The sequence below is a fragment of the Photinus pyralis genome, unplaced genomic scaffold (genome assembly GCF_008802855.1).
Source record: "Photinus pyralis isolate 1611_PpyrPB1 unplaced genomic scaffold, Ppyr1.3 Ppyr1.4_LG2, whole genome shotgun sequence".
NCBI classification, from domain to species: Eukaryota; Metazoa; Arthropoda; class Insecta; order Coleoptera; family Lampyridae; genus Photinus; species Photinus pyralis.
In genome coordinates this window covers 37,314,097-37,338,122 of record NW_022170403.1, presented here as the reverse complement: position 1 = coordinate 37,338,122, position 24,026 = coordinate 37,314,097, and the positions used below count along the sequence as shown (strand labels likewise).

Here is a 24,026-nt window from a genome sequence, read left to right as displayed (position 1 = left end):
TAGAACTTTCATCTTCAATGTGAGCACTGAGTGTCCGAACAGGGTCAAGGTCATTCTGAAGGTCTGATAACGATGTCGGTTTTAATATCTCTCACTAGCAGGCACGTTATACTTATGCAGATAAGGGCGTTCTTCAGCTTCAGAAATCATTTCGTTGCTCCAACTCTTTTACACATTTTCGCTTACCTTTTTGAAAAAAACATGATGTATCATCAAACATTATGTCATTGGTAGAATGCTTTATCGCACGACGATTCTGTTCATTTTTTGACTCTATTACAGCTATCGATGTAGTCATAAAAAAGACGGCCTCCTATAATATTACGATACGGGGCCTAAACGCGTTCTGACGTATTCAACGTGAGATTACAGCTAAAGTACTGGAGATACAAAAAAATGTAAATACTCTTTTTTATAGGGAATTTAGTAAACTATATTTTTCATGTAAACTATTTCTTCGTGTCAGTAATAATTGCCGAGACATGGGCAAAAAACTGGAAAAGTGTACCGTTTTTCCAAGATGGCGTCTCGAGCGCAACAGATTTTGACAGGGACTTTTAATATGTTCAATAGAAAGTCCCAATAAATGTGTATACCAAAATTCAGATCTTTACCAATTAATGTTTTTATTTGTCCAAAATTGCGCTAATTTGACTGGACTAAATTATTTGTGCTGATCAATTAAAGATATTTGAATACATATTTAAGGAACAGGTGTACTTAGAGGCTCTTTTAAGTCTGTTTGTATAAATTGTTGTAAAATTTAAGGCAATAAATTTTCTTCCATAATGCTCGTACTATCTTTAAAATTTAACTTAATCTTATCACAGGATATATCTTCTTCAGTTCATCAACATAATTAGACACAATGTTAAAAATTAAAAGCAATTAACGAAAAATAAACGAGAGGGATTTTCATAAAATAGTAGCGATATACCGTGCCTTCTTAGGAAAATGAATATTCTCTGCAAATCAAGTACTTTTGGGCAGTTTTTGTAAGCGAATTTTTCGAGACGACAACACCGGTAGGCGAGCTGATCATGAGGATTGAACACATGGACGCAAAGTTTCGGAGGGCGAATATTTTATAAACAAATTTAAGGGCCCAAACAAGAAACACTAGACCCTGAAATTTAATCCTGAACTGTTTGTCAACACATAAATTAGTCACCGGAATGTACTGCCCAAAAGAATTCAATTCATGTCGACAAATTTTTACCTTCACGAAAATTCATAGAAGAAAAGAACAAGAAGATCGCAGGTAATATCACCCTAAAAAGGAAACTTTCTCTTAAGGAATACCCATGGATAGAATACAAACGACCTTTTATACAGTGTGGGCCTTTGACAACTTATAATGGCTAATCAATCAAAAAAAAAACTGTTTCTGTAAAAACCAGAAGGAATCCAAATTATTACTTTTAAACTACCTTATCCCTTAAGCTTACTGTCGTAAAAATCTTAAATTGGGTCATAAAAAAGGATTTTTTAATGAACGGCAATTATCTTCCATTTGGTTCTTTGATTATTTTAAAGTGGCTTCTAGCATGGAACAAGCAATTGAAATTATGAAAATACATCATTAATTCTCCATACCTTTTACAACAACCACATTTATCATTATTAATAATATAATTATTCTATTAATTATTATAGGCATTGTACGTTTTCCAAGACCCTTAACATTTAGCTTAGTTTTAATACTTTTTAGAGGTGCCTCTGCTTGTTCTGGGCCCTCTACAGGCTTGCGCCCAATTACAGAGTGACCCGCATAATACTTTTTAGAGGTGCCTCTGCAGAAGGTCTTAAGTTGTTCTATACTACTCCAGTATTTACATTACGAATTAGGAAAACTGCAGGAAAACCTAATTCGGAGTAGCCGGAAGAATGCTCGAAACTGGTCTAAGGTAACTTCCATCTCTGCCACAGATGAATTAAAAAATTAGTACCTAATTTGGATTTCCCTTGGTTGTTAAAGAAACAGTATTTTTATTTTACCTCTCTTTAAAAAAATATAGCTATTGCTAGTTTTAAAACGCTGTAGGTATATATTTTATATAAGTCGTATAGAGGCAGTCGATATGCGAGCCCAACCGAGTATTATTTCTAAAGCGAACTCTTGTCACTGAATTTAACAATGCGAGTTTTTTTTGAGGCAAAATTATCGGTAAGTGAATTTCTAAGTGCAGGGTGGGAGACGGAGATATTTCCAAAGCTTCTATTTAGGTAGAAACTTTCTGAACACATTTGTATAATTTCCAGGTTTTTTGAAACGTGAATATTTCGTCGCCTAGTTTTCTTAAAAGTAAGGGCGAACGTTTCTGGGCGGTAAGTTATGGGTTTATGACAAATAACCCTAAGTTATACCTTTTCCCATTAGAGTTGTAGTTGAGTTTTTTTAACAGTACCTACCTGCGTTTGAATCGATTTCCTTAGAAAGTCAATATTTCGAAGAGAGACAATTTTCCTTAGATTGGGGCAAATAGCGAACATCTATGAGAAAATTAGTCGGGCCGCGCGAGTTTCCCTACGAGCATAAATCGGAATATTTTTTGTGGAAACGAACACTATCAACTTTTCGAAAATAACCTTCCAATTCAAAATCAAAGTATATGAAATGTCCTACAAACTACATTAGTTTTTTTCCTCGATGAACCCTTCGGGCTCAAAAAATCACCCTTACGTGTACAATTCAAATAATAATAATAATAGGAACTATGTGTTTTGCGGAGACAGCCGAAATATGCCAATTTTCAACTTGAGTTTGAGCCCAAAGCATCGAGGAAAAAAACTAAATAGTGTAGTAGGAAATTTCATATACTTTATGATTTACGCCTGGATTTACGTGTTACTTAAAAACTGTGTATTTGTGATTTAGTATTTATAGCTAAAATGTATTCAACAAAAGAAAAAGTGCTAATGTATTCTGTTGTATTTGCTGTGGAGTTCCCAGATCGTTCAATATTTCCACCATTACAAGAGTAGTAAACATATATAAAAATACAGGCTGTGTAAGAATTGCCCATGAGAGACTTATCATAGCACCACAAGTTGGTGGAGATAAAGGAATTAATATCTTAGCTTCAGTCGAAAATAATCGGTCACTCTCCGCTCGTAAGCTAGCAGTTGAACATGAAATCAGTTACCACTCGTTAAAGTATTGAAATACACATGCTACACATTTCAAAACCACCAAGAGCTTCTAAATAATGATCCAGATCAAAGGATGGAATTTTGTAAACTTATGGTCGAAAAAATAACCAATGATGAAGAATTTTTAAATACAATTTGTTTTACTGACGAGGCTGCATTCATTTCTAATGAGGTATATTGCAGGAACTGGTCTAACGAAAACCATTATCTAATTAACGCATCAAGAACCCAGAAAGTTAGCACTTGAGCAGGTATGATTGGAAACCACATTTTCCTTGGATGGAAACGTAACGCGAAGGAGCAATTACAGACTTGAATTTGAGAGAAATTACCTTTCGACATGATGGCGCTGAAGTGTATTATTCCCACGTTGTAAGAGAATATCTGAACACCACGTTTGGACGGCGCCATTGGATCGGTCACGAAGGACCAATTTGGTGGCCAGCTCGGTGACCTGATTTGACGCCACTGGACTATTTTTATTGGGGTTACCTCAAGATCAAAGTGTACACTGGTGTAGAAATTTAAAACTTGGACGAGCTCAAAAACAGAATCACTGCAGCTTCACAAGAAATCACTCTAATCAGGAATCAACAGTTTTTATGACCGTTTGAGACATTGTCTTTCCGTTAACGAATTTTTGAAAGTTTAATATAATTTATTTAACTAATTAGTTTATTACGTATTTATTAGTTTTATTTTCTCTTACTGTATTTATTTGATTGTAAGAGGAATAAAAGCAACCACGGCTACAGGAGATGCGGGCAGTGGAAGAATTGTTAAATTAGAGCGTATTGTCATTTCTCAAGAAAAAGAGATTAGATGTGGTAACCTTCAGATGTAACAAGTGCGATGTTGCACTTCACCCAAAACTATGTTTTTTGGTTATCACAATAAAGATTGAGATATATTGGCGTTGATTGCATAATTAAATCATTGGTCACGCAGCACCACTGTTAGTTTAACATACGCCTTATAATTCAAGGACCGCGTAATTAAAATAAAAATAATTACATTTGCGCCTCTTTGTCAAGATACAAAAAAAAGTCCAAATTAATTGTGCGCATTTAAATATTTTATTTTTTAGTGCATAAAATTAATTAAAACTGCAATTATTGTTATTTTCTTTTTGGAATTAATCTCTTTAGTCGCTACCGCCCAATTCATTTCATTTTGCATGCCGGGTGAAATGAGGTATACACAAATCAATGCAGACGATAACTTCAACTCTCGCTCACGATTGCCGTTAGTAACAGCAGGTAAGTGAACTTTTTTTGCCTATGTTTTTGTAGGGTATCGGAATTTCCGTATCAATCAACCGACTTATGGGCCGACAAAATTAAGCTGAGTTTCGCTTAAAATCCATGGCGACCATAGTAGCAATAAATTAAACAAATATAGCAATCGAGCTCCTGTAGCATGTGAAAAACCAAATTTTAAACCTGATGTTAGTTTTGATTTTATTTAAAGTGGATGAAATTTGATTTAATTGTTTCCATAAATAGGAAAGTTGGCACTGCACATTCTACACAAAACCAAATTTTGAAACTGGCGTTATATTTACTTTTATCCCAAGTGGCTATGTATCAAATTTCATTTAAATCCAAATAAGAAAGTTTGCAATTCGGTCTGTAAATGGTCGAGATCGATTAGGCTCAACTTTTGGAATTGTGTTTTATGTGGGTAAAGCTATTCGCATATTGAATTTCATGCAATTCGGTTCATACCTAACGGAGATGTCAAAAGGGCCATTTTTTGGTCTACATTGCCGATTCACGACTTCCGATCTACACATTTGGTAAAGAATCCACCTGCAAAATTTCATCGAAATCGGTCCATTCGTTTATGAGTTATCGTGCTAACGGACGGACGGACGGACGAACAGACGGACGAACAGACACCGCAAAATTATAAACTCGCTAGGAGCTCGTTAATAATCGTTGCCATGGAATTTAACCGGTTGTCGGTGCAAACGGCGGAAGTTATTACCTACTGTTATTCGTAATCAAAGATTTATATGTAGATAAGGAAACGGTTCATGGAGGAAAGATTAACCATTGTCATTACCATATTTGGTCTAACAGTATAATCCCAGCCCGTTGATCTGTGATACTCAGGCTTATTATATTTTAATTTGTTTTATTTGTCTCTCGGTTTGTCTTCTCTATTTAATGTAGTTTGTTGTTTACCTGTTTGACGAATGATTGATTGATTGATATTTACATGGAGTCAAATGTATTGCAAACCAAAGTATAGTAGTAATTTCGTATATGAGAAATTCTATACAAAATAAATTTTCTCACCTACCGCCGTACATGTGTTGGTGAATACAAATGATAGAATAATCAGATACATTGAATACACTTTCAAATAATACAATAGAATCATGTATCTTCTATAATCCTAAAAAAACCCATGAGTCACAAACCACCGTTCGTAATTGCGACTATAGTATTTAATTCGTATAAAACTATACGGGTAGTAATTGCTTATTTGTGAGTGCGATATTCTTTAAATGCATAGGTAATTATTTAATTACTTATGATAAATTAATTATTTAAGATAGTAATTATCACAACAAAGACGGCAATGAAATACATTACCAAAAATAGACAAGCGGCCCTGTGATTTATCACTAACGTTAAACTTAACGTGCAGGCAATCTGTAGAAAACGTTTTTTGGCAGATAATCTGCACGTTAAGTTTATCATTTCTGATACATCACAGGGCTGAATGTAGGTTGTAGGTAGTACCGACATGTTGGTAGTCGTTTAGTGAGACCATTGAGTAATAAATATTATTCAATGGTATATTATTCAATGGTAGGACGAAAGTGTTTACTGAGATTCATATTTTGCTTCGCGTATCTCTGTGAATATGACCAATCAGAATAGCTAACCGCCATTGATACGGAAATAAAATCACTTTACCTCCACTCCTTTCTGTTCCTTCAGCACTTCATGAAATGTCTCCATAGCAGTCATGCTGTCGTAAAATGAACCAAGGGAGTCGTAGAAGAACGCATACTTCGTGATAATCCCTTGCGCCCTAGAACAAAAGAAGGAAAATGAATTATAATGTGTAATTTGCTCAGGTTTTCAATCAAAAATTTAAGTTTGACATTGATTACCACATTAAGGTCAATACAATGGATATGTGCCTCAATTGCAATTTTACCCAATTTTAAGAACTTAGCAGCGGAATTCATACAAACCACACAAGGTTGCCATTAATGCATAAAGGCCACTTCACAAAGTTACAGATTCATTATTAAGTAAGTTTGTCTGCCAATTAAATAGTTATTATCATGTTGTAAAGAAAACGGGAAAATTCCGATTGCTTCCAAAGATATTTCACAGCACAAACCGCAATTTCCCGATTTATTTTTTGTTTTTTTCTGATATCATTTCAACAGATACAAACAAAATTTCATTGCCACTAGTTTGTTATCAATACAACGTTTCGTTTCGAAGAAATGATCATCAATTTTATTTTTTATATGACCCGCATTTTTAGCGCATTTTTGGAAAAAAATACGCTATTATATTCCATAAGGCTGGCTGGCTGCCCGACTGAGAACTCAGCAATTACAATAGCTAGAGACTTCAAATGTTCGCTAAAAGCTTTCTGTTATAGTGTAGATGTGCAGGCACTATTCTATTTTGAGTTAGATCTCACGTGAGATCGATAATTTTAAACTTTGCTAATAAAATACTGATCTGCATTACCAAAAATGCATAATATTATGCTGATTTACAACTTGTTTATTACGAATACAATAGTCTGGGCAAGAAATTCAGTAAAGCGCATTGTAAACGTTCTAACAACAAATCGTGAGAAAGATTTTAATGTGTTTTTAGGACACTGCTGAATCCGATTTCGCCTGTCACCACCTCGAATTCTCAAATCAAGACAGCAGTCAAAATGGCGGCTAAAACTCACTTTAACATTTTTAACAAGAATGTCATCATGAGTTTTATGTAACGTATACGTGTTTCCACTTATTACTATATTATGAAACATTTTGAAGCAACAAAAATTAAGATGAAGGCTGAAATGGCGCTCCAAATACCGAGTTTTCTAGTATTCTTGATTTAGTTTACTTTAAGTGAGCAAAAATTTTGCTTTTTTGCAAAATCGGATTCGGCAGGGTCCAAAACGCCCAGATACCATGTGTATTTCCCGATTTCCCTCACAGCGTCGACATCGGGGAATCCTAGCTTTGATTGAAAAAAATTAAAAAGGTTCAAATAATTACAATAAATACAAAGAATTTTAAATAGCTTTTTGGACTTTATTTTTTAAAATCTCCATTGAATCTTTCTCGATTGACATTTTTTTATTTTTTCAGAAATGTCCATCGTCTCTTTTTGGATTGAATTTTTTAGTGTTATATTTTAGAAAAGCGGATTTAATATGCAATCGTTTTTAACCAATAAAGGTCGAAGTAACAGATTCGCAGATAAGTAGTAAAAACTGACATAAGTTTCAGTCTGATTAACGACATGCCATTTTCAAAGCAAAAATTACTTATGCTAATCTTCCAATATAAATTGGCGGAATCTAAGTGGTAAACACTAACAAATTAAAGGCCATACTAAAGATTATGGAGGGCATGTCCTTAAGGAACAGGGACAGGAACTTTGGAAATGGTTTAAATTATACAGGGTGTTACATTTAAGTCCGATAACTTTTTACCTGGCCTCGTATACTTATATTGAAAACGGCAGATTATTCAAGAATAATTTGAAAGAAACTTTTGTAATAAACCTTTCTCTGTACTTATCTCTTTCAGCTATGAACCGGTAATTCTGAAATTGAGTTTTTTTTTATTTCTTCTCGTATCTTTAAGCGAGCGAATATTTTAAAATTTTGATTTTACTATTAAGTTTGGCCCAAAAAGAGCACATGACCCCTATATTACTTTTTTGATATCACTAACAACTCCCCTACAAAAGTGTTAAGAATTTCCACCCCGTTAACAACAATGAAACTGCACATTACTCCGTTGTTGCAGTCACCTCATCAGGATGCACGATTGTTGTCTCAAATCGTCTTCCGTTTGTCTTGCAGAGGGATGAAAATGGACGGTTGTTTAGAAAGGCGAGGTGAGGTTATTTAGATTTTGGCGATTAACCCGTGATACAAAATGACGTGTTCTTGAATGTTTAGTGCTGGCGGTTTGGTGACTGCTATGGCGCCCGTGGTTATTAACGATGGTGGATATTGGGTAGGATGGCCAGGTATACATCTGGATGACCGCAATGAGTCCATTCCCGAGTCGGATCCTAGTGATATTACTCCCACAGCTGGATTAAAGTCTGATAAGGTTTGTTTCTATTTAGGAAAAGTAAAAGTACCCTAAAATTTAGCGAAGTTGGAGGCGATAAAAGTGTTTATATCTAAAGATTATTTAAATCTCAAAAGATTAAAAAAAAATTTCTACGACCTGCATTGTTTGGTGAAATAGGCATTGATCTCGTTTCCAACTAATTTTTAGAAATACATTAACGGATTAAATGACACAGTAGACGTTTACATGACTAATTCCAAGCAAATTTCTAGGTAGTTCCAGTTCACATAGGTTCCACAAAATTTAATGATTACTACAATGGTTGCTGCAATGCCACATTGTGGCCGTTATTTCTCTCAATGCCAGATAGAGCAGTATTTAGTCGCGACCATTGGAAAGCATACGTCGAAGTCAACAAGGAATTCGCAGACCGCACATTCGAAACGCTCAAAAAAGTCTATAACTCGAACTCGGGCAATCGAGACGATGCTCCCTTAGTGTGGATACACGATTATCATCTGACTATTGCACCGAATTGGATACGAGAGGTACGCGTTTTATTTTCGATTTGACCTAACTAACTTTGACATTTAGGCGGCTACAGACGAGGACATAGGTTGTAAGATAGGTTTCTTCCTCCACATTCCGTTCCCGTCTTGGGATATATTTCGATTACTCCCATGGGCCGATGAAATACTACAAGGAATGTTAGCGTGCGACATGGTAGGGTTTCACATTACCGACTACTGCCTCAACTTCGTCGACTGTTGTCAACGATGTTTAGGTTGTCGAATTGATAAGAAAAATCTAATGGTTAAGCACGTCGGCAGGACCGTACGTGTGCGGGCTTTGCCCATTGGAATACCGTACGAGAGGTTTGTGCAATTAGCCGAGAAGGCACCCAAAGTATTATCGACCAACCAGAAAATTATTTTGGGAGTAGACCGGTTGGATTACACAAAGGGTTTGGTGCATCGTTTTTTGTCCTTTGAGTCACTTTTGGAAAACTTTCCCGAGCATCGTGAAAAAGTTTCGTTTCTTCAAATTGCGGTACCCTCGCGCACTGATGTTAAAGAGTATCAAGATCTGAAAGAAGAAATAGATCAACTCGTCGGGCGAATTAATGGAAAGTTCAGTACGCCGAATTGGGCACCGATCAGATACATTTACGGCTGCGTAACTCAGGACGAACTCGCCGCCTTTTATCGAGAGGCGGCCGTCGGGCTAGTGACACCATTACGAGATGGAATGAATTTGGTTGCCAAAGAATTTGTCGCCTGTCAATTAAACGTCCCCCCAGGTGTGCTGATCGTGTCATCTTTTGCGGGTGCCAGTGAAACCATGCACGAGGCAATCATCTGCAATCCGTACGAGATCGAAGGCGCATCTGAATGTCTGCACCGAGCACTCACAATGCCCGAGGACGAACGAATACTAAGAATGAATTACTTGCGAAGGCGCGAGAAACTCAACGATGTTTACTATTGGAAAAGATCGTTTTTACAGGCGATCGGTTCTTTGGTTACGCAAAATGAGGATGAGAGCATCGACAATGTAACTATTCCCGAAGTTACTCTGGACGATTTCGACGAGTATCTCGTAAAGTAGGTTTCTTCGTAATTTTGAGCAAATGTTTACACTCAAGCACTTTCAGATACTTCGGGAACAATCACAAACTTGCGTTGCTATTAGACTACGATGGTACCTTGGCTCCAATAGCTCCACATCCTAATCTCGCAATACTACCAACGGAAACAAAAAATGTATTGCAAAGGTTGTCGAATATGCCAGACTGTTATATAGCGGTAATTTCTGGAAGAAACGTCAACAACGTTAAGGACATGGTAAGAGTATCGAGCCGATTTCAGCGACTAAGTCTCAGTTGTAGGTTGGAATTGAAGGGATAACTTACGCAGGTAGTCACGGGTTGGAGATTTTACATCCGGATGGGAGCAAATTCGTACACCACATACCTACGGAAATGCAATCGAGGTTGTCGGAACTCCTGCAGCAGTTGCAGGAGCACTTCTGCAGAGATGGCGCCTGGGTTGAAAACAAGGGGGCCGTACTCACATTCCATTTCCGCGAAACTCCCGCTCACTTACGGACCCAGCTAGAGCGACAGGCGAAAATTTTAATAGAGGGAGCTGGGTTTATTGCGGCGAAATCCCTTTGCGCCTTGGAAGCTCGTCCGCCTGTCGAGTGGAATAAAGGCAGGGCTTCGATTTACATCTTGCGCACGGCTTTTGGTGTGGATTGGAGCGAGCGTATTAGAATTATTTACGCCGGCGACGACACCACTGATGAAGATGCTATGGTGGTACGATTTAGTTACTTAGATAGTTAGAATGAAGCTCCCTACCCCGTTTTTTAGGCTTTGAAAGGTATGGCGGCGACATTTAGAGTGATAAACTCTCCAATTACAAAGACCTCGGCGGAACGCCGATTGTCATCTACCGATTCAGTCCTAACACTTTTAAAATGGGTTGAAAGGCACTTGAACGGGCGAAAACCACAGCAAAATGACACACGCAAGAATTCAAATTCGCCCAAGGAAGGCGCGCAGATGGAGATGTCATTTGTACAGCCGTCACCAGCGTAAACGACACTTCACAAAACAATTTTTTAGGAAGAAAATTATATTAGGAGTGCGAAATATTTTTTATCAATGTTTCATGGTGTAACAGTTTCTTACAATATAGGGGTACCCTTGATCATATTAATTAATTTTGACTGTTTACTGTGTAATGGTGAATATTTTGAAAAGTGACAGATGGCTATCTCGTGATTTATCTTTTCTTGTAATTACCCTGTTAGGAAAATGGACTGTGGTTCTCTCACCGTAAAATAAAAATACCTCTTGCCCAGAATCAAGCCTTGCTTGCAGTTCTCAAAAAATTCAAATTCGTCATATTCTGAACCATTAACATAAGGAAAGCACCATTAAACTCGTTCCAACCACCAAAATCTTATAAAAACGCACCTATACCCATGCAGTGTCTTGGAAAGAGCCCATGACATTGCAAAAAACTGTACCTAGGGACGTTACCTCCCTAAGGTACTCAGCCAAGAAGTGGTGAACTTCACATCGAGGCAGTAACCAACCTAATGTTGTACTGATTACTGCGATGCGGCATGATTTTAGGAACCTACAGTGGCATCCTGAAACTCGTATAAATGTAATCTAAAAAATCAATCGTGTATCCTACACCACTCAAGTACTAACAGACAGTCAGAGTCACCCCTACTGGTGCTCGGTTTCACACCATTTCTGGTGAGTTACTCCTTAAAAAACAAAAATATATTGGTAACAAGTTTTATATAATTTGAATGTTTATATTACAACAAGACGATTTCGAGAAAATACCTACGTATACGTGAAAACACCCCGAGTCTACACAGACCCCACCCAGTATATAAAATCGCGCACGCCTCATACACGAAAGAAACCCAGCAATGCTGACATCTAATGAAACAAGTTGTAAATCAGCATATGCATGATGAAAGCGCATTTTTGGTAATACCGATCAGTATTTTATTAGCGAAGTTTAAAATTATCTATCACAACTATCTAACTCAAAACAGGCTAGAGCCTGTACATCTACACTATATCATAAAGCTTTTAGTGAAAAATTGAAGTCTCTAGCTATTGCAATTGCTGAGATCTCAGCCGAACAGCCAGCCAGCCAGCCATAACGAATATAATGGCGTATTTTTTTTCAAAAATGCGCTAAAAATCCAACACGTTTTATATACGAGACAACACTGACACATATTTCCTTATCTCCTTATTTACTAATATTCCTTTAACAACTAATCTTTCGTGAATCAACCATCATCAACGTAATCATACACTAATCAACGCGAGGACTACCATAGTGAACAAAGGACGATAGTGCACGAATAAAAAATCAGGCGTTACCTGTTAGGTGTTGCCAAAATTGCTACGAACATGCCTTTTTGTCGTATACACGATTTTTGTTTTTTTAACTCTGATAATGATGTGTTATTTTTGTTGTATGCAGTTTATTTTTATTTTTGAATAACTTCTATTTTAATCAAAATATAAATATGGTTATTTTTTTACGTGTTAAAGAAACATTTGAAAATGTTTTATTATAATTTATTTGTCCTGTTAAAAATACCATTTTTCACTCGTAATGCCATAATTAATGTTATTGAGTATTCAAACTGGGTTGAGCTTCTACGTAGTAGTTGTTTGAACTCATTTCTTTTGGAAATAACAAGTGCGCAGTTCTTAAGTTACTCTGTTTTCTTCGAACATAATGTGCGATTTTATTTTTATCTTTATCTTGAACATTGTGTTAAGTTGTTTTCAATAAATGCTTTATTATTATTATATGATTTCCTACGTAATATCACAGATTAACAATCCGTGGTAATATGTTGCTGTATGGTATACTAAACCATAAAAATAAAAACATCTACGAAACACTTCATGTTTTGTAGAAAAAAGATTTTCGGCGTCTTAGACCGATGCGACCAATGGTATTCTGTAAAATCGCGCGACTACCGCAGGGTTAAACAAAATGCTCACCAAAACAAGGAACGAGTATAATGCGTGTCGGCAAAACAGAACCTGGAGTTTATTGAGAACTGCCGATTAGTCGTTTTTCCAAAGTTTTGGATGCACTAGTTCGCATTTTCTCCCTTAATTAATATATGTAAAAGGTATACTCTTTGGTAAAAGTTATCTAATGTTAATATCGATGTGCTTTGAGACAGCTTTAGCTGGAGCGATTTTATCATATGCTTTTGATCGAGAGTTTTTCCAAGAGGCAACAAAATGTTAGTGAATTAAAATTAAAATATATTACGCATTTCTACACGCATTTTTATCACTAATTGCACAAGAGGTTTGTATTTTACCGAGTAAATTTGGGTTGTTAAGGTAATGAAAATCTGTTGCCTAGCAATTAGACGAGAAAAACTGTCAACTAATAAAAATGCGACACCGCAGGTAGAGCATTTTTAGGTTGACAGTTTTTCGAGTCCAATTGCTAAAAGGAAACAGATTTGAATTGCCACAACCCAAATTTACTCGGTTTAAATACAAACCTCGAGTGTAATTCGGCAGGACAATTTAACGAACAACAAATTCACGAAACTAATCAATTATTGACAAACGTCGAACTAGTCAGATGAGACAGGATAATGCGATAATTGGTTCGAAAATGAATAGTGAAAAAACCACTAGTGCATTTGTCGCTGGAAAAGATGCAGGTAACTTTTGCCGCTGTCAAAGTGACAATTGCACTGCGGCTTATGCGATTTTTTATACATGAGTTGAATTGTCGCTATTAAAAAAACTACCTAGCTTTTAATCACTTGATCATTGGAAATATGTAACTAGGCCCAGGCCTGTTTATTTCAATAAATAAATAAATAAATCATCTGATTGGTTAGAATTTGAAACAATCACCAAGCTGATTGGTCGTATATTAATGGAATGTATTAATAACAGATAAAATGGAGTCAGTTGTATTTGATAATAATTGTATAGTACGGGTAGTTTTCGAAGGATTTAATATTTTTTTGCGACCGTGACAGGACTGAGGTGAATTGTGATATCTAAATACTTTGCAGAAGTTGGTCATAAACAGTATAAAAAAATCCTATCCTAGATTGTGTAGTTTTCGGACCTCGCAATAAAGATTCTGTAATATGGATGAGGTGATTGAAATCAAGAAAAAGCACAGAAAAGTACTTTGTTCATGCATATCAAAGTTTCTTAATGAATTAGACATTTTAGTAAAGAAATAGGCGGTAATACAAAAGAAGTAGAAGTGTTTTGGGAGTGCTTTAAACTTAAAATTGAAGACCTTGCCACGATCAACTCTGGAATTTGCAGCTGGTTATTAGAGTGGTACCTCCGAAGAGTCTTTAATCACAGAAATGGAGCAGTGTGACGTATACCAAGAGAATGACTACCTACAGGGTGAAGATTGGCAAGCTGTTAAGTTTGAGGTAAACGTAAATTTAAGTTAGCTCTTATTCAGTTTAAACTGTAACTACGACGGTAATGTAAAGGATCGGTTGCCTTTCTAGGCTCCATTTTGAAAATTCATACAGATTCTGCTTTAGACAATTGCGATAAAATAGATTACTTAGTGCAAGCTACCGTTGCGGATAGCCGAGCTCGTCAAATAGAGAGTTTAACAAAATTATTGACTGCGAGATTTGGCCGCGAAGACTTGCAAATCGAGGTATATGTTCGCGAGTTGTTAGAGTTGGTATTAAATAATGCGATTTCAAAAGAAAAGCAGGACCTGTCTAAACTGTATGATGTGATTTAGACCGAGTTAAGGGGTCCAGGTACTTTGGGCATTACATCGGACAAATATGCGGCACTTTTGTTTCCTTTGATTGAGTCTTGTTTGCCTCGAGACTTACTGCGTATTTGGCGAGATCCAACTTCAATTCTTGTGGTGCGAGGCTAATGACACTGAAGATTTGGCAGCCTAGGGTAGTGGTGGCTCTCCCTTGGAAGTTCTTAAGTGCTGAAGGAGAAAATGAGCAAATGATTTAGTTATCGATGCACTCACTTTCCAGATTATTGGTGTCGATCAGGGTGTCGATATTTTAGGATCTATCTTTTTGGGGGACGGTAATAAAAGCGCGGTGTTGTCTTTTTTACCTGTGCCGTGTTTCGTGCGGCGCACATAGAAAAGACCGTATCATTATCTACTCTTAATTTTATTCAACGTGTTTGGTAGTTTTATTGCTCGACGGGGTAGACTTAAAATGCTATATACTGTAGGTAGTGATAGCGGGACTAATTTTCGTGGTTCGGACAAGTTTTCGAAACTCTAGATTGGAATACTATAACGAAAGACACAAATACACAACGAATTATTTGGCGGTTCAAAACCCACCTACAGTGGATCTTGGTGGGTAGGGTTTTTTGAGAGACTAATAGGGATAGTTAAACATTTGTTAAGAAAAGTTTTAGGTAAACCTTTTAGGCTATGAAGAAATAAGTGCTTTATAAGTAGACATTAATCAGAAGACTTCTATTGTCAGCACAATATGATCGATGTATGAAGCTGATGGAGGTACTATTAATAACTGTCTTGAAAACAGTCTCCATCTCCATACTGGTTGATTCAGAAAACATGATAATCGTCTTTTCTTCATTTTTACAAAATGTATTACGTATTATGTACATAGATCGTAGAAATTTGAGACGTGCATCAATTAATACGGGATTGCCCTACATTTTCTTGTGGTCTTCTGAAAACCATGAAATGAAATGGATCATATGCTATTCAAATAATCTAATCTCTTTGCGTACTACGAACAGATCAGTAACTCGTCGGAAAGTTCCATAGTTAAACATTTCCATTTCCACCTTTGCAAGGTAGTCTCTCATTATTTGAGTTTAGGGAATAGTAGTGCAACGCATGCTTGGTGTATGGTATGCTGTTGAGAATTAAGGCTTGACAACAGTACAGTAAAAATTAAACTTATTTTCGATGGTCTCGAGAAGGCTTCTAACTGGTCCACCTGAGGTTGCTGTTGGTGGTAAGTACTTTTAGATTAATCATTTCTAACATCCATGTTGGTACTGGATGACAGCACACATACTTTATTAAAGCAAATGATGCTATATATATTTATTAATATACAGAGACATATTTAACTCTTTTCCTCGGTTTTTAAATTTGAAAGAAACGGAAAATTTGGGATCATCTGTTATCGAGATGATGGAATCTTACCAAGTACAATTACCTCAAACAAACCCACTCACTAAATAGATAAAACGATAACGGGCTGTTTACAATCACAAATTACTTAATACTATGTATCTTGTTTAAAAAATGTATGTACCTCCTGGAATTATAAAGGACACCATATCTCTATAAAAATTGTTGGTTCATTTTTCTTTTGATGCCCTTGACATTGCGGTGAAGTTGGTAAGAAGTTTTAAAAAAAAAGATTGGGAGTTGGTTCTTGAAGACAGATCTTTATTGCAAATACAAGTCGTACAAGGTTTAATTTTGAAACGTGCATCAATACCTATCGGAAGTAATGGAAGTAATGGGAGATTGGGAGTTGGTTCTTGAAGACAGATCTTTATCCCTTCATAAATCAAAACGCGTAGGTTTAACAGATATTATATGCGAATCGCATTTGCGAAGTTGCTTATTAAATTGTGTACACGTTGCTTTGTACACATTTAAATATTTAAACAAGATAACTTCTACATCAAATTAATTAAGATTGCGCTATTATTGCCCTTTTTTTGCAATTAATCTCTTTAGGTCTTTACGTGCAATTCTTTACTTTTTCGCATGCTTATTGGAATGAGGTATAAACAAATCAATGCAGACGGTAACTTCAACTTTCACTCACGATTGCCGTTAATTACAGAAGTTAATCATTATCTTTCTGCCGTTTCGTGTATGTTATGTATAGAAATTTTCCTCCTATTTTTGTACCTTGAAATGTTTTTTTATATAGGAAGGGAATTTTCCGCCAAAACAACAGATTTAAAGTCATTAGTGACCAGATATTTATATGCAAATGGCAAGATAGGAAACGATTCCAGGGTGAAATATTTTCCATTGTCATGCTTACAATATCTAGTTGTCAAATGTATTGACATAGGATGTTAACAGTAGATCGCTGTTTTTTATGCTCTGGTTTTTGGCAGTCGTAGTGCGATAAGATTAGCGTTCCTATGATTGAAGAAGACAAAAACACCAACGAGTAACGACGTTGTGGTGGGACCGGCACCCGAAATACAACTCAACTGACCACAACCTTTGGTATACCGTACAATTTTTTGGTAAACATAAAATCCATTTCATTACTATAGATAATTGACCATGAATGTTATTAACCGCAAGTATTGTTACATAATGCATTTTTATTTGAGAATTGGATCAAGGTAAATTAATCTCTTTGTTGTAAATAATTCTTTGGCGTATTGCAAAATTTTATACAACCAAGGTAGTATCTAATTCCTATAAAATTACCGGTAGTAATTGCTTGTTTGTGAGTGCGTTAATCTTCAAATGTATAATTAGCAATTATTTCAGTAATTATCACATCAAAACCGCGATGAAGCACGTTTCCATAAATAGGCAATGTAGGTAGTACTTTTAACTGACCATGTTGATAGTCGTTTAGTGAGGCGAAGATGTTCCTGACATTTCGCTGCGTGCAGTACGATTGGCCTATGTGTGTGGAAATATTCGGCATTGATACGAGAATGAAATGTGGTACTTCAGCTTATTTACACTTAGCTTTACCATTTAGCACTCCACGAAACGTCTTCATAGTACAGTTATGCCTAAGTTTTCGTAAAATTAATAGCAAAAGTATGCTCACCACGAGAGAATCCCGCTGACAGAATACTTGATGCCACCTACAATATTGTCCGGCATCGGGTGTTCTGCGACCGGCATTCTCTTCTGGCGAGTATAATATAAACCACATGCCAAATTTAAAAGTGCCTTATAAGCTCCTTTGTATTAATTTAGAAAGTGGCAGTTTTAAAATAAAGTAGCAACACCTACAGAAAGTGTCCAATGAAATTTGGTTGACATAAGTTCTTGTGTTTCGGAAACATCGTTTGTAACTGAGAAGACACCATTTGTAAATTTGCTTGCATTACATTTGTTTCAGAGACGTCCATTATACTTAAGAACGCATCGATTACACGACTGTAATTTTAAAAAGTTTTTATTAAATACCTACTCATTATTTTACGTCCCACTTACACATGAACTGACTGAATTACATTTCAAAGCATCTCAGTTCAAGTGCATTAAGTTATTCCAACCTAAACCGAAACACTAATTTGTGCTTGTTTTACTACTTTTCGACTAGGAACAAAGATTTCCGATAGCCATCAAGTTTGGCATAACTGCAATTCAATATAGGCTTATAGCCGGTGTAACATACAGGGTGACCCAACAAAAACGAAACAGACTGAATAACTGTAAGGAAATAGTTTGTGAATATGATGAAACTGTTATACCCAAACATATTCAGCTATTATAGTACTTACATTATACAATTTTGGTTTTCTTATGACTTTTTTCAATTCGATCGTTTTGCACAATATTAGTAGGTAAAGTATTACCTACCTTAAATAAGAAAATGATTCGTCCAATTAATGACAAAGAGATTGGTTGGCCTACATTACTAATATACAGGGTCACAATTTGAAAACTTACCACCCCCCATATCTTACTAAATAAACGAGATATTTAAAAAAATCAAAATCCGTTTCGGTAATTCGGAGGGGGAATCACAATGACATAATTGGCGACGCACCCCCTCCAACCCCCTGCGCCCCAGCCACTCCAACTTTTAAATCTTAAATAGTGACCCCCCATGTATGATACGTCGTTGGAAAGCTCTGAAAAAATGCTTTCCAACCATACCAAATAGCATTACATTTAGGTTAGTAATTATCGTGAAAATCAAAAAATAAACTAATATGATACATTTGAAATCTGTCGTATTTAAAACGCAACCGGCGAACATAGACGACAGAGACAGAGAATAATTCAAGAATGTCGAAATATTGCAAAACCAACATTTGAAAAGGTTCGACAAGAGTTTGAGAATAGATTATAGCTGGCGATCAAAAATGAGTTGCTGTCGAGTCGGCTTTGGAAGTTCAAGTTAAATACGATTTTCCATGTAAACAAAAATTTCAAAGGGCGACTCGACAGCAACTCATTTTTGATCGCATAGTAATACTGTCTTACCAATAACGGAAAACATTTTGAACATTTATTGAAATAAAAGCCAACTTTAGAAAATGTATCATATTAGTTTATTTTTTCATTTGCACGACCTAAATGTAATGCTATTTGGTATGGTTGGAAAGCATTTTTTCAGAGCTTTCCGACGACGTATCACACATGGGGGGGTCACAATTTAAGATTTAAAAGTTGGGGTGGTGGGGTGGCAAGGGCGCAGGGGGTGTGAGGGGGTGCGTCGCCAACTATGTCATTGTGATTCCCCCTCCGAACTACCGAAACGGATTTTGATTTTTTTAAATATCTCGTTTATTTACTAAGATATGGGGGGTGGTAAGTTTTCAAATTGTCACCCTGTATATTACTAGTGCAAAAATGCAAAGTTGATTCCCAAATAAAATACGTTTTGTAATGTCTCTATCGAATGACATAAAAATCCAATATGGCGTCCATAAGAAATAATAAAATTGATGTGATTTACTCGCAACTTTACAAGTGATACAAATTTTATTTTCGCACCATCAGAATTCTGAGGAAAAATAACAAGAGTATGTTAATACAATTTTTTGATATCTTTGCTATCTGCAAGACAAACTAAATCAACATAAAATTCTGCAATTCTTTGCCCATCTAAGCGACTTTGTATCTCTTACGATTTACGAGATCCCCATTCTAAACATCGGAAAAGCTCACCCTGTATATAAGTTAATATTGTTGATAGGTATGAAGAAAATAAGATTCTTGGCATATTGTGGTTATAAAGGCGTTGGCTTGTAACCCCCTTCGCCCCCATTGAAGTTGTACTGTGTCCGTAGATCAGCGAAATAGTGAAGATTTGTGTGATTATTATTCGCTCAGTCTAGTGTTTCGCACAAAGAAAGTGTATTTTAACTGTGCTAATTACAGTAAATTTTTTTAAAGTTTAAAGTAAACCAACAAGTACTTGTTTAGGCACCATCTCTGAAAAAACAACAATATTGATACAATTATATCGTATGATAGTGGTGACCAAGATCTTGTTATGCATCAGCATCAAAGGAGCAACAAGAGGAAGTTCAAGTTCCATCTGAAGCTCCAAGATTACAAAAAGGGCTCTTAAAACCCTGTTCTAAGTGTTGTAAGTGATATTGACATCTTTGATCTAGATTACGATTCAACTTTTTGGACAGTTAATGACCCCACTAGAGATCATTTTGCTATAAATGAATTTAAGTAATATAAAGATGGAAATGTTGAAAAATTTAAAAGGGTTTACAAAGATAAAAACAGATTTACGAAAAAACAATGATTTACAAGAAACGTTACGAATTGCGATGTTTTGTCCAATTTTTAAAAAACCAAGTCCTACATTTCCTAAACGATCATGATTTAGACATTCACAACTGTCGGGGCCAGTGATCAAATATGGGTAGAATTTAATATGGATTACAGGCTAGATTAAAAGAAGTTAACCCATTAACATTTTACGTGCCATGATGCTCTGCCCAATCCCTTAATTTGGTAGAGACTAGTGCGCAAAATGCTGCAGTTTTTCAAACAATTTCTTTTACTTGTTACAAGGCCTGTACACCTTTCTCTCTTCCTCGATCCATAGGTGAAACGTACTGGAATGATTTTCAAATCTGAACTTACCAATAAAATCACTGAGCATAACAAGTAGATCGGCCAGGGAAGTTTCAATAGAGATTTAGAGCCTATTTCAAAGACCGTAAAATACTTGAGTGTATGGTCAAGATGAAAACAACACCACAAAGAGCAAAGCTACAGGACTTTTGAAAAGAACTATCTATCGTTACTCTTGTGGACCAACTAAAGAATATTTTTAAAAACGTTTTGCATTTGATGGTGAACTGTCAGATCTGAAACTTGAAGACACACCCCAGAGGTTCAGAAAGAGGAAGAGATTTCTTGATGAAACAGAGTCATCGGGAAGTTCTGGGCCTGAAAATGAACATGGCAATGGAAGAAGACTTTTCATTAACACATCTGAATATGTTTGTGAGATCAAACGACCTGTTGAACTTGTATCCCAACATAAGCATAAATATGTTTAAAAGCGTTTTTGTGTGCTGAAAGATCTTTTCCAAGTTCATAAGAATAAAGCGAACTGCTTGAAATCAAATCAAATCCAGAAAACAGAAGCCATCTAGCAGTATTAGCTATTGAAAATGACTTGACTCAAAATCTTGACTTATTTAAAGACTTACTAGTAGAGTTTGCGAATGTTAAAGCAAGACGTAAGAAATTCCAGTAAACTTCAATTCAATTTCCACATTTTTCCGCAATTTAAAATATGCTAACCAATTACCTGTCTCTTGTAAAAGTTAGACTCTCTGAAACATGACTCAGTGGCTACATTTTACATGTTTGTTTATTGGATTTAATTGTTTAAACTGTAAAATAACCTCTAAATAGATGATTTGGAACCACCAAAACCACTTCCGAATTTCACACTGTAAAAATTACCTAATAATATCAACACACCAGTAATATTGTAAAAGGTCAAATTAGATATCGCATTGGAGTAAGCATACTATTTTTCTAAAGATGAAACAGTCATATTTTTGTTTGTAACTTAAACTACAAATACTACACTTGGTAATAAGACGGAGGTAGAGGCAAAATATGTGGATCCGACCAAGTATAGATTATTTTGTTCTAGCGGCATATAGAGGAAAAAAAGTACAGAATTAGTACCATAAACGCAGTGAACGTTCTACCAAGTGAGTAATTAGGTGTTTCACCTCGTATAGATTATATTATTCTACAATACTTCCTTGACAATCATGTATTAAAAATTGTAGCGCTAGCCCACTGTGATATGAATACCATACACCTTGCAGAATTGTTTCCTTTACCTAAAATTCAGGAAGACGAATCGCCAAGGAGAAAACTAAACAGCAATAGCAAGGTTACAAATATGAAGGTTTGCATAAACAAATTTTCATCAAATATTAATGAGATGCCACCAAATCATTTGCAATTCCTTCCGTACTAAACTAATTAGCTATACATTTACTGTTTATTATTATGACCATTGATGAATGGTTTATAATTACTATCATTAATACATTAATTAGGGGTTGCGACATAATTTTGTCATCGCAACAGGTAAGAAACGAGATGTGGCTTTCGTAAAGGTCTTCTGGATTCATAATTACCTTCAATGCAAATTTGATCATTTAGATGTTGTAAAGAAACCACATAAGAGTAGTTTTTTAATTACCGCTAAGATTAAAAAATGGTAGCTACTTTATAAACTGAGCAGAATTGAAGCAAAATATTTGATACGGTTATTTGGGAGAAAATAAGCATCTGAAGGAATGAAAAAATGTTTCGTCTGTCCTTATATTCATTCACGGGATATAGGATACAAGTATGACTCAAATGAAAAAAGGATCGGGAGAGAAGTTCTACACTATTATACTTAGGTTGAAATTTGGATCACCAAAAGAAACGTTTTGTGAAACGCTCCATTTATGTAATTGGCAACACTATTATTTCATTATAAGATAATTTTGTAAGTGTATTGCACGATAGTCGATACCTTGACATATTTTAAATCTTCGTAGACACGAACCGTAATTTTCCAAAAATTCACCCCCGGGTAAGTTAGATCACCCTAAACGTCCATCGCCCACACCTAATCATAATTAAGGCGGAGCAAAGCTGTACATATAGTAAACAACAAAGAAAGATTATTTAGTAATCGGTTCCGATTTGAAAATGAAACTTGCTCGCGTATCAATAAACCACGTTTAGTACTTTGTGTAAAGATGCCAACTGCACATTATCCCGTTGTTGCAGATACAGTCACCTCATCGGGATGCATGATTGTCGTCTCGAATCGTCTTCCCTTCGTCTTGCAGAGGGATGAAGATGGACGGTTGTTTAGAAAGGCGAGGTGGGATTATTTAGATTTTGGCGAGTAAACTGTGATAAAAATGTGTTCTTGTTTGTTTAGTGCGGGCGGTTTGGTGACCGCCGTTGCGCCCGTTGTTATTAACGGTGATGGTTATTGGGTAGGATGGCCCGGTGTACATCTGGAGGATCACAATGAGCCCATTCCCGAGTCGGATCCTAGTGATATCACTCCCACCGCTGGATTAAAGTCTGATAAGGTTTGTTTCTATTTAGTATTTTGCTCGCAACATTTTGTGCGAGTGCTGATACCAAAACAAAAATCCGTAAACTAGTAAAAGTGTAAATTTCCAAAAATTGGCGCCGATTAATTTGTCTATATCTAAAGATTACGTGAATTTCAAAAGATCGTCAACGACCTGTGGTGTTTGCTGAAATAATTTTTTGTGGCTTAGGGTTTATTCTTACCTTCAACTGTGTCTCCAAATTTGAAAACGTATAGGTAGTACTTTGTCAAAAAATCATTGAATGACTGGGGTATACGATAAGTTATTAAAAGATGAAGATATCAGGTCGCGTTGAATAGCGTGATTATGTGAAAGTTACATTCTTAGCGTAAGCATTACAAATAAGGAAGCACGGAAGGAAGGTCAATATAATTCAACGTTATAATTAGCGAGTAAAAAACTAATAAAGTGCTTCACAACTGACCTTACATGCACAGCAGTTAATAGCTTCTGATCCAATCAGACAATAGGGGTAGTTTTTAGTGTATGATTTGCAAGATAAGATTGTAGTTTTTCTCTATTTATGAGAAACATTACAACCAAACTTGCTCAAGTGAAACGCCTTGTCCAATTTTTCATGTCACCTTAAACAGAGCGGTGTTGTAAGTCGAAAATCTTTCCACTTGCCTACAATTTGGATTCCGAAAGGATGCTATTTATTTTTTAATAAAGAATAAGGGAAATTTTGAA

At 35.9% G+C, this 24,026-nt stretch overlaps 2 protein-coding genes across 2 annotated transcripts; both read left to right on the top strand.

Annotated features, from left to right (window-relative positions):
- The first annotated feature begins 5,648 nt into the window (after positions 1-5,648).
- LOC116163202 (alpha,alpha-trehalose-phosphate synthase [UDP-forming]-like) lies at positions 5,649-11,165 on the top strand. The gene is made up of 7 exons (XM_031477059.1): positions 5,649-8,261; positions 8,326-8,482; positions 8,719-8,994; positions 9,041-10,050; positions 10,101-10,290; positions 10,335-10,766; positions 10,821-11,165. Exons 2-7 carry the CDS (start codon positions 8,348-8,350, stop codon positions 11,046-11,048), a joined length of 2,271 nt encoding a protein of 756 aa, XP_031332919.1. The 5' UTR covers positions 5,649-8,261; positions 8,326-8,347; the 3' UTR covers positions 11,049-11,165.
- A 4,638-nt stretch (positions 11,166-15,803) lies between these two features.
- On the top strand, positions 15,804-23,384 carry LOC116163980 (trehalose-6-phosphate synthase-like). The gene is made up of 3 exons (XM_031478106.1): positions 15,804-15,991; positions 22,996-23,092; positions 23,153-23,384. The coding sequence occupies exons 1-3, from the start codon at positions 15,943-15,945 to the stop codon at positions 23,382-23,384; spliced, it is 378 nt and encodes a 125-aa protein (XP_031333966.1). The 5' UTR covers positions 15,804-15,942.
- The last annotated feature ends 642 nt before the right edge of the window (positions 23,385-24,026 follow it).

Bases quoted from the DNA above. Each gene is read 5' to 3' on its own strand.
- LOC116163202 (XM_031477059.1), top strand. From the start codon at position 8,348: ATGGCGCCCGTGGTTATTAACGATGGTGGATATTGGGTAGGATGGCCA. The intron at 8,995-9,040 runs GTACGCGTTTTA...TTTGACATTTAG, and splicing joins CACCGAATTGGATACGAGAG to GCGGCTACAGACGAGGACAT. The intron at 10,767-10,820 runs GTACGATTTAGT...CCCGTTTTTTAG, and splicing joins CTGATGAAGATGCTATGGTG to GCTTTGAAAGGTATGGCGGC.
- LOC116163980 (XM_031478106.1), top strand. From the start codon at position 15,943: ATGGTCTCGAGAAGGCTTCTAACTGGTCCACCTGAGGTTGCTGTTGGT. The intron at 15,992-22,995 runs GTAAGTACTTTT...CCGTTGTTGCAG, and splicing joins ACCTGAGGTTGCTGTTGGTG to ATACAGTCACCTCATCGGGA. The intron at 23,093-23,152 runs GTGGGATTATTT...TTGTTTGTTTAG, and splicing joins CGGTTGTTTAGAAAGGCGAG to TGCGGGCGGTTTGGTGACCG.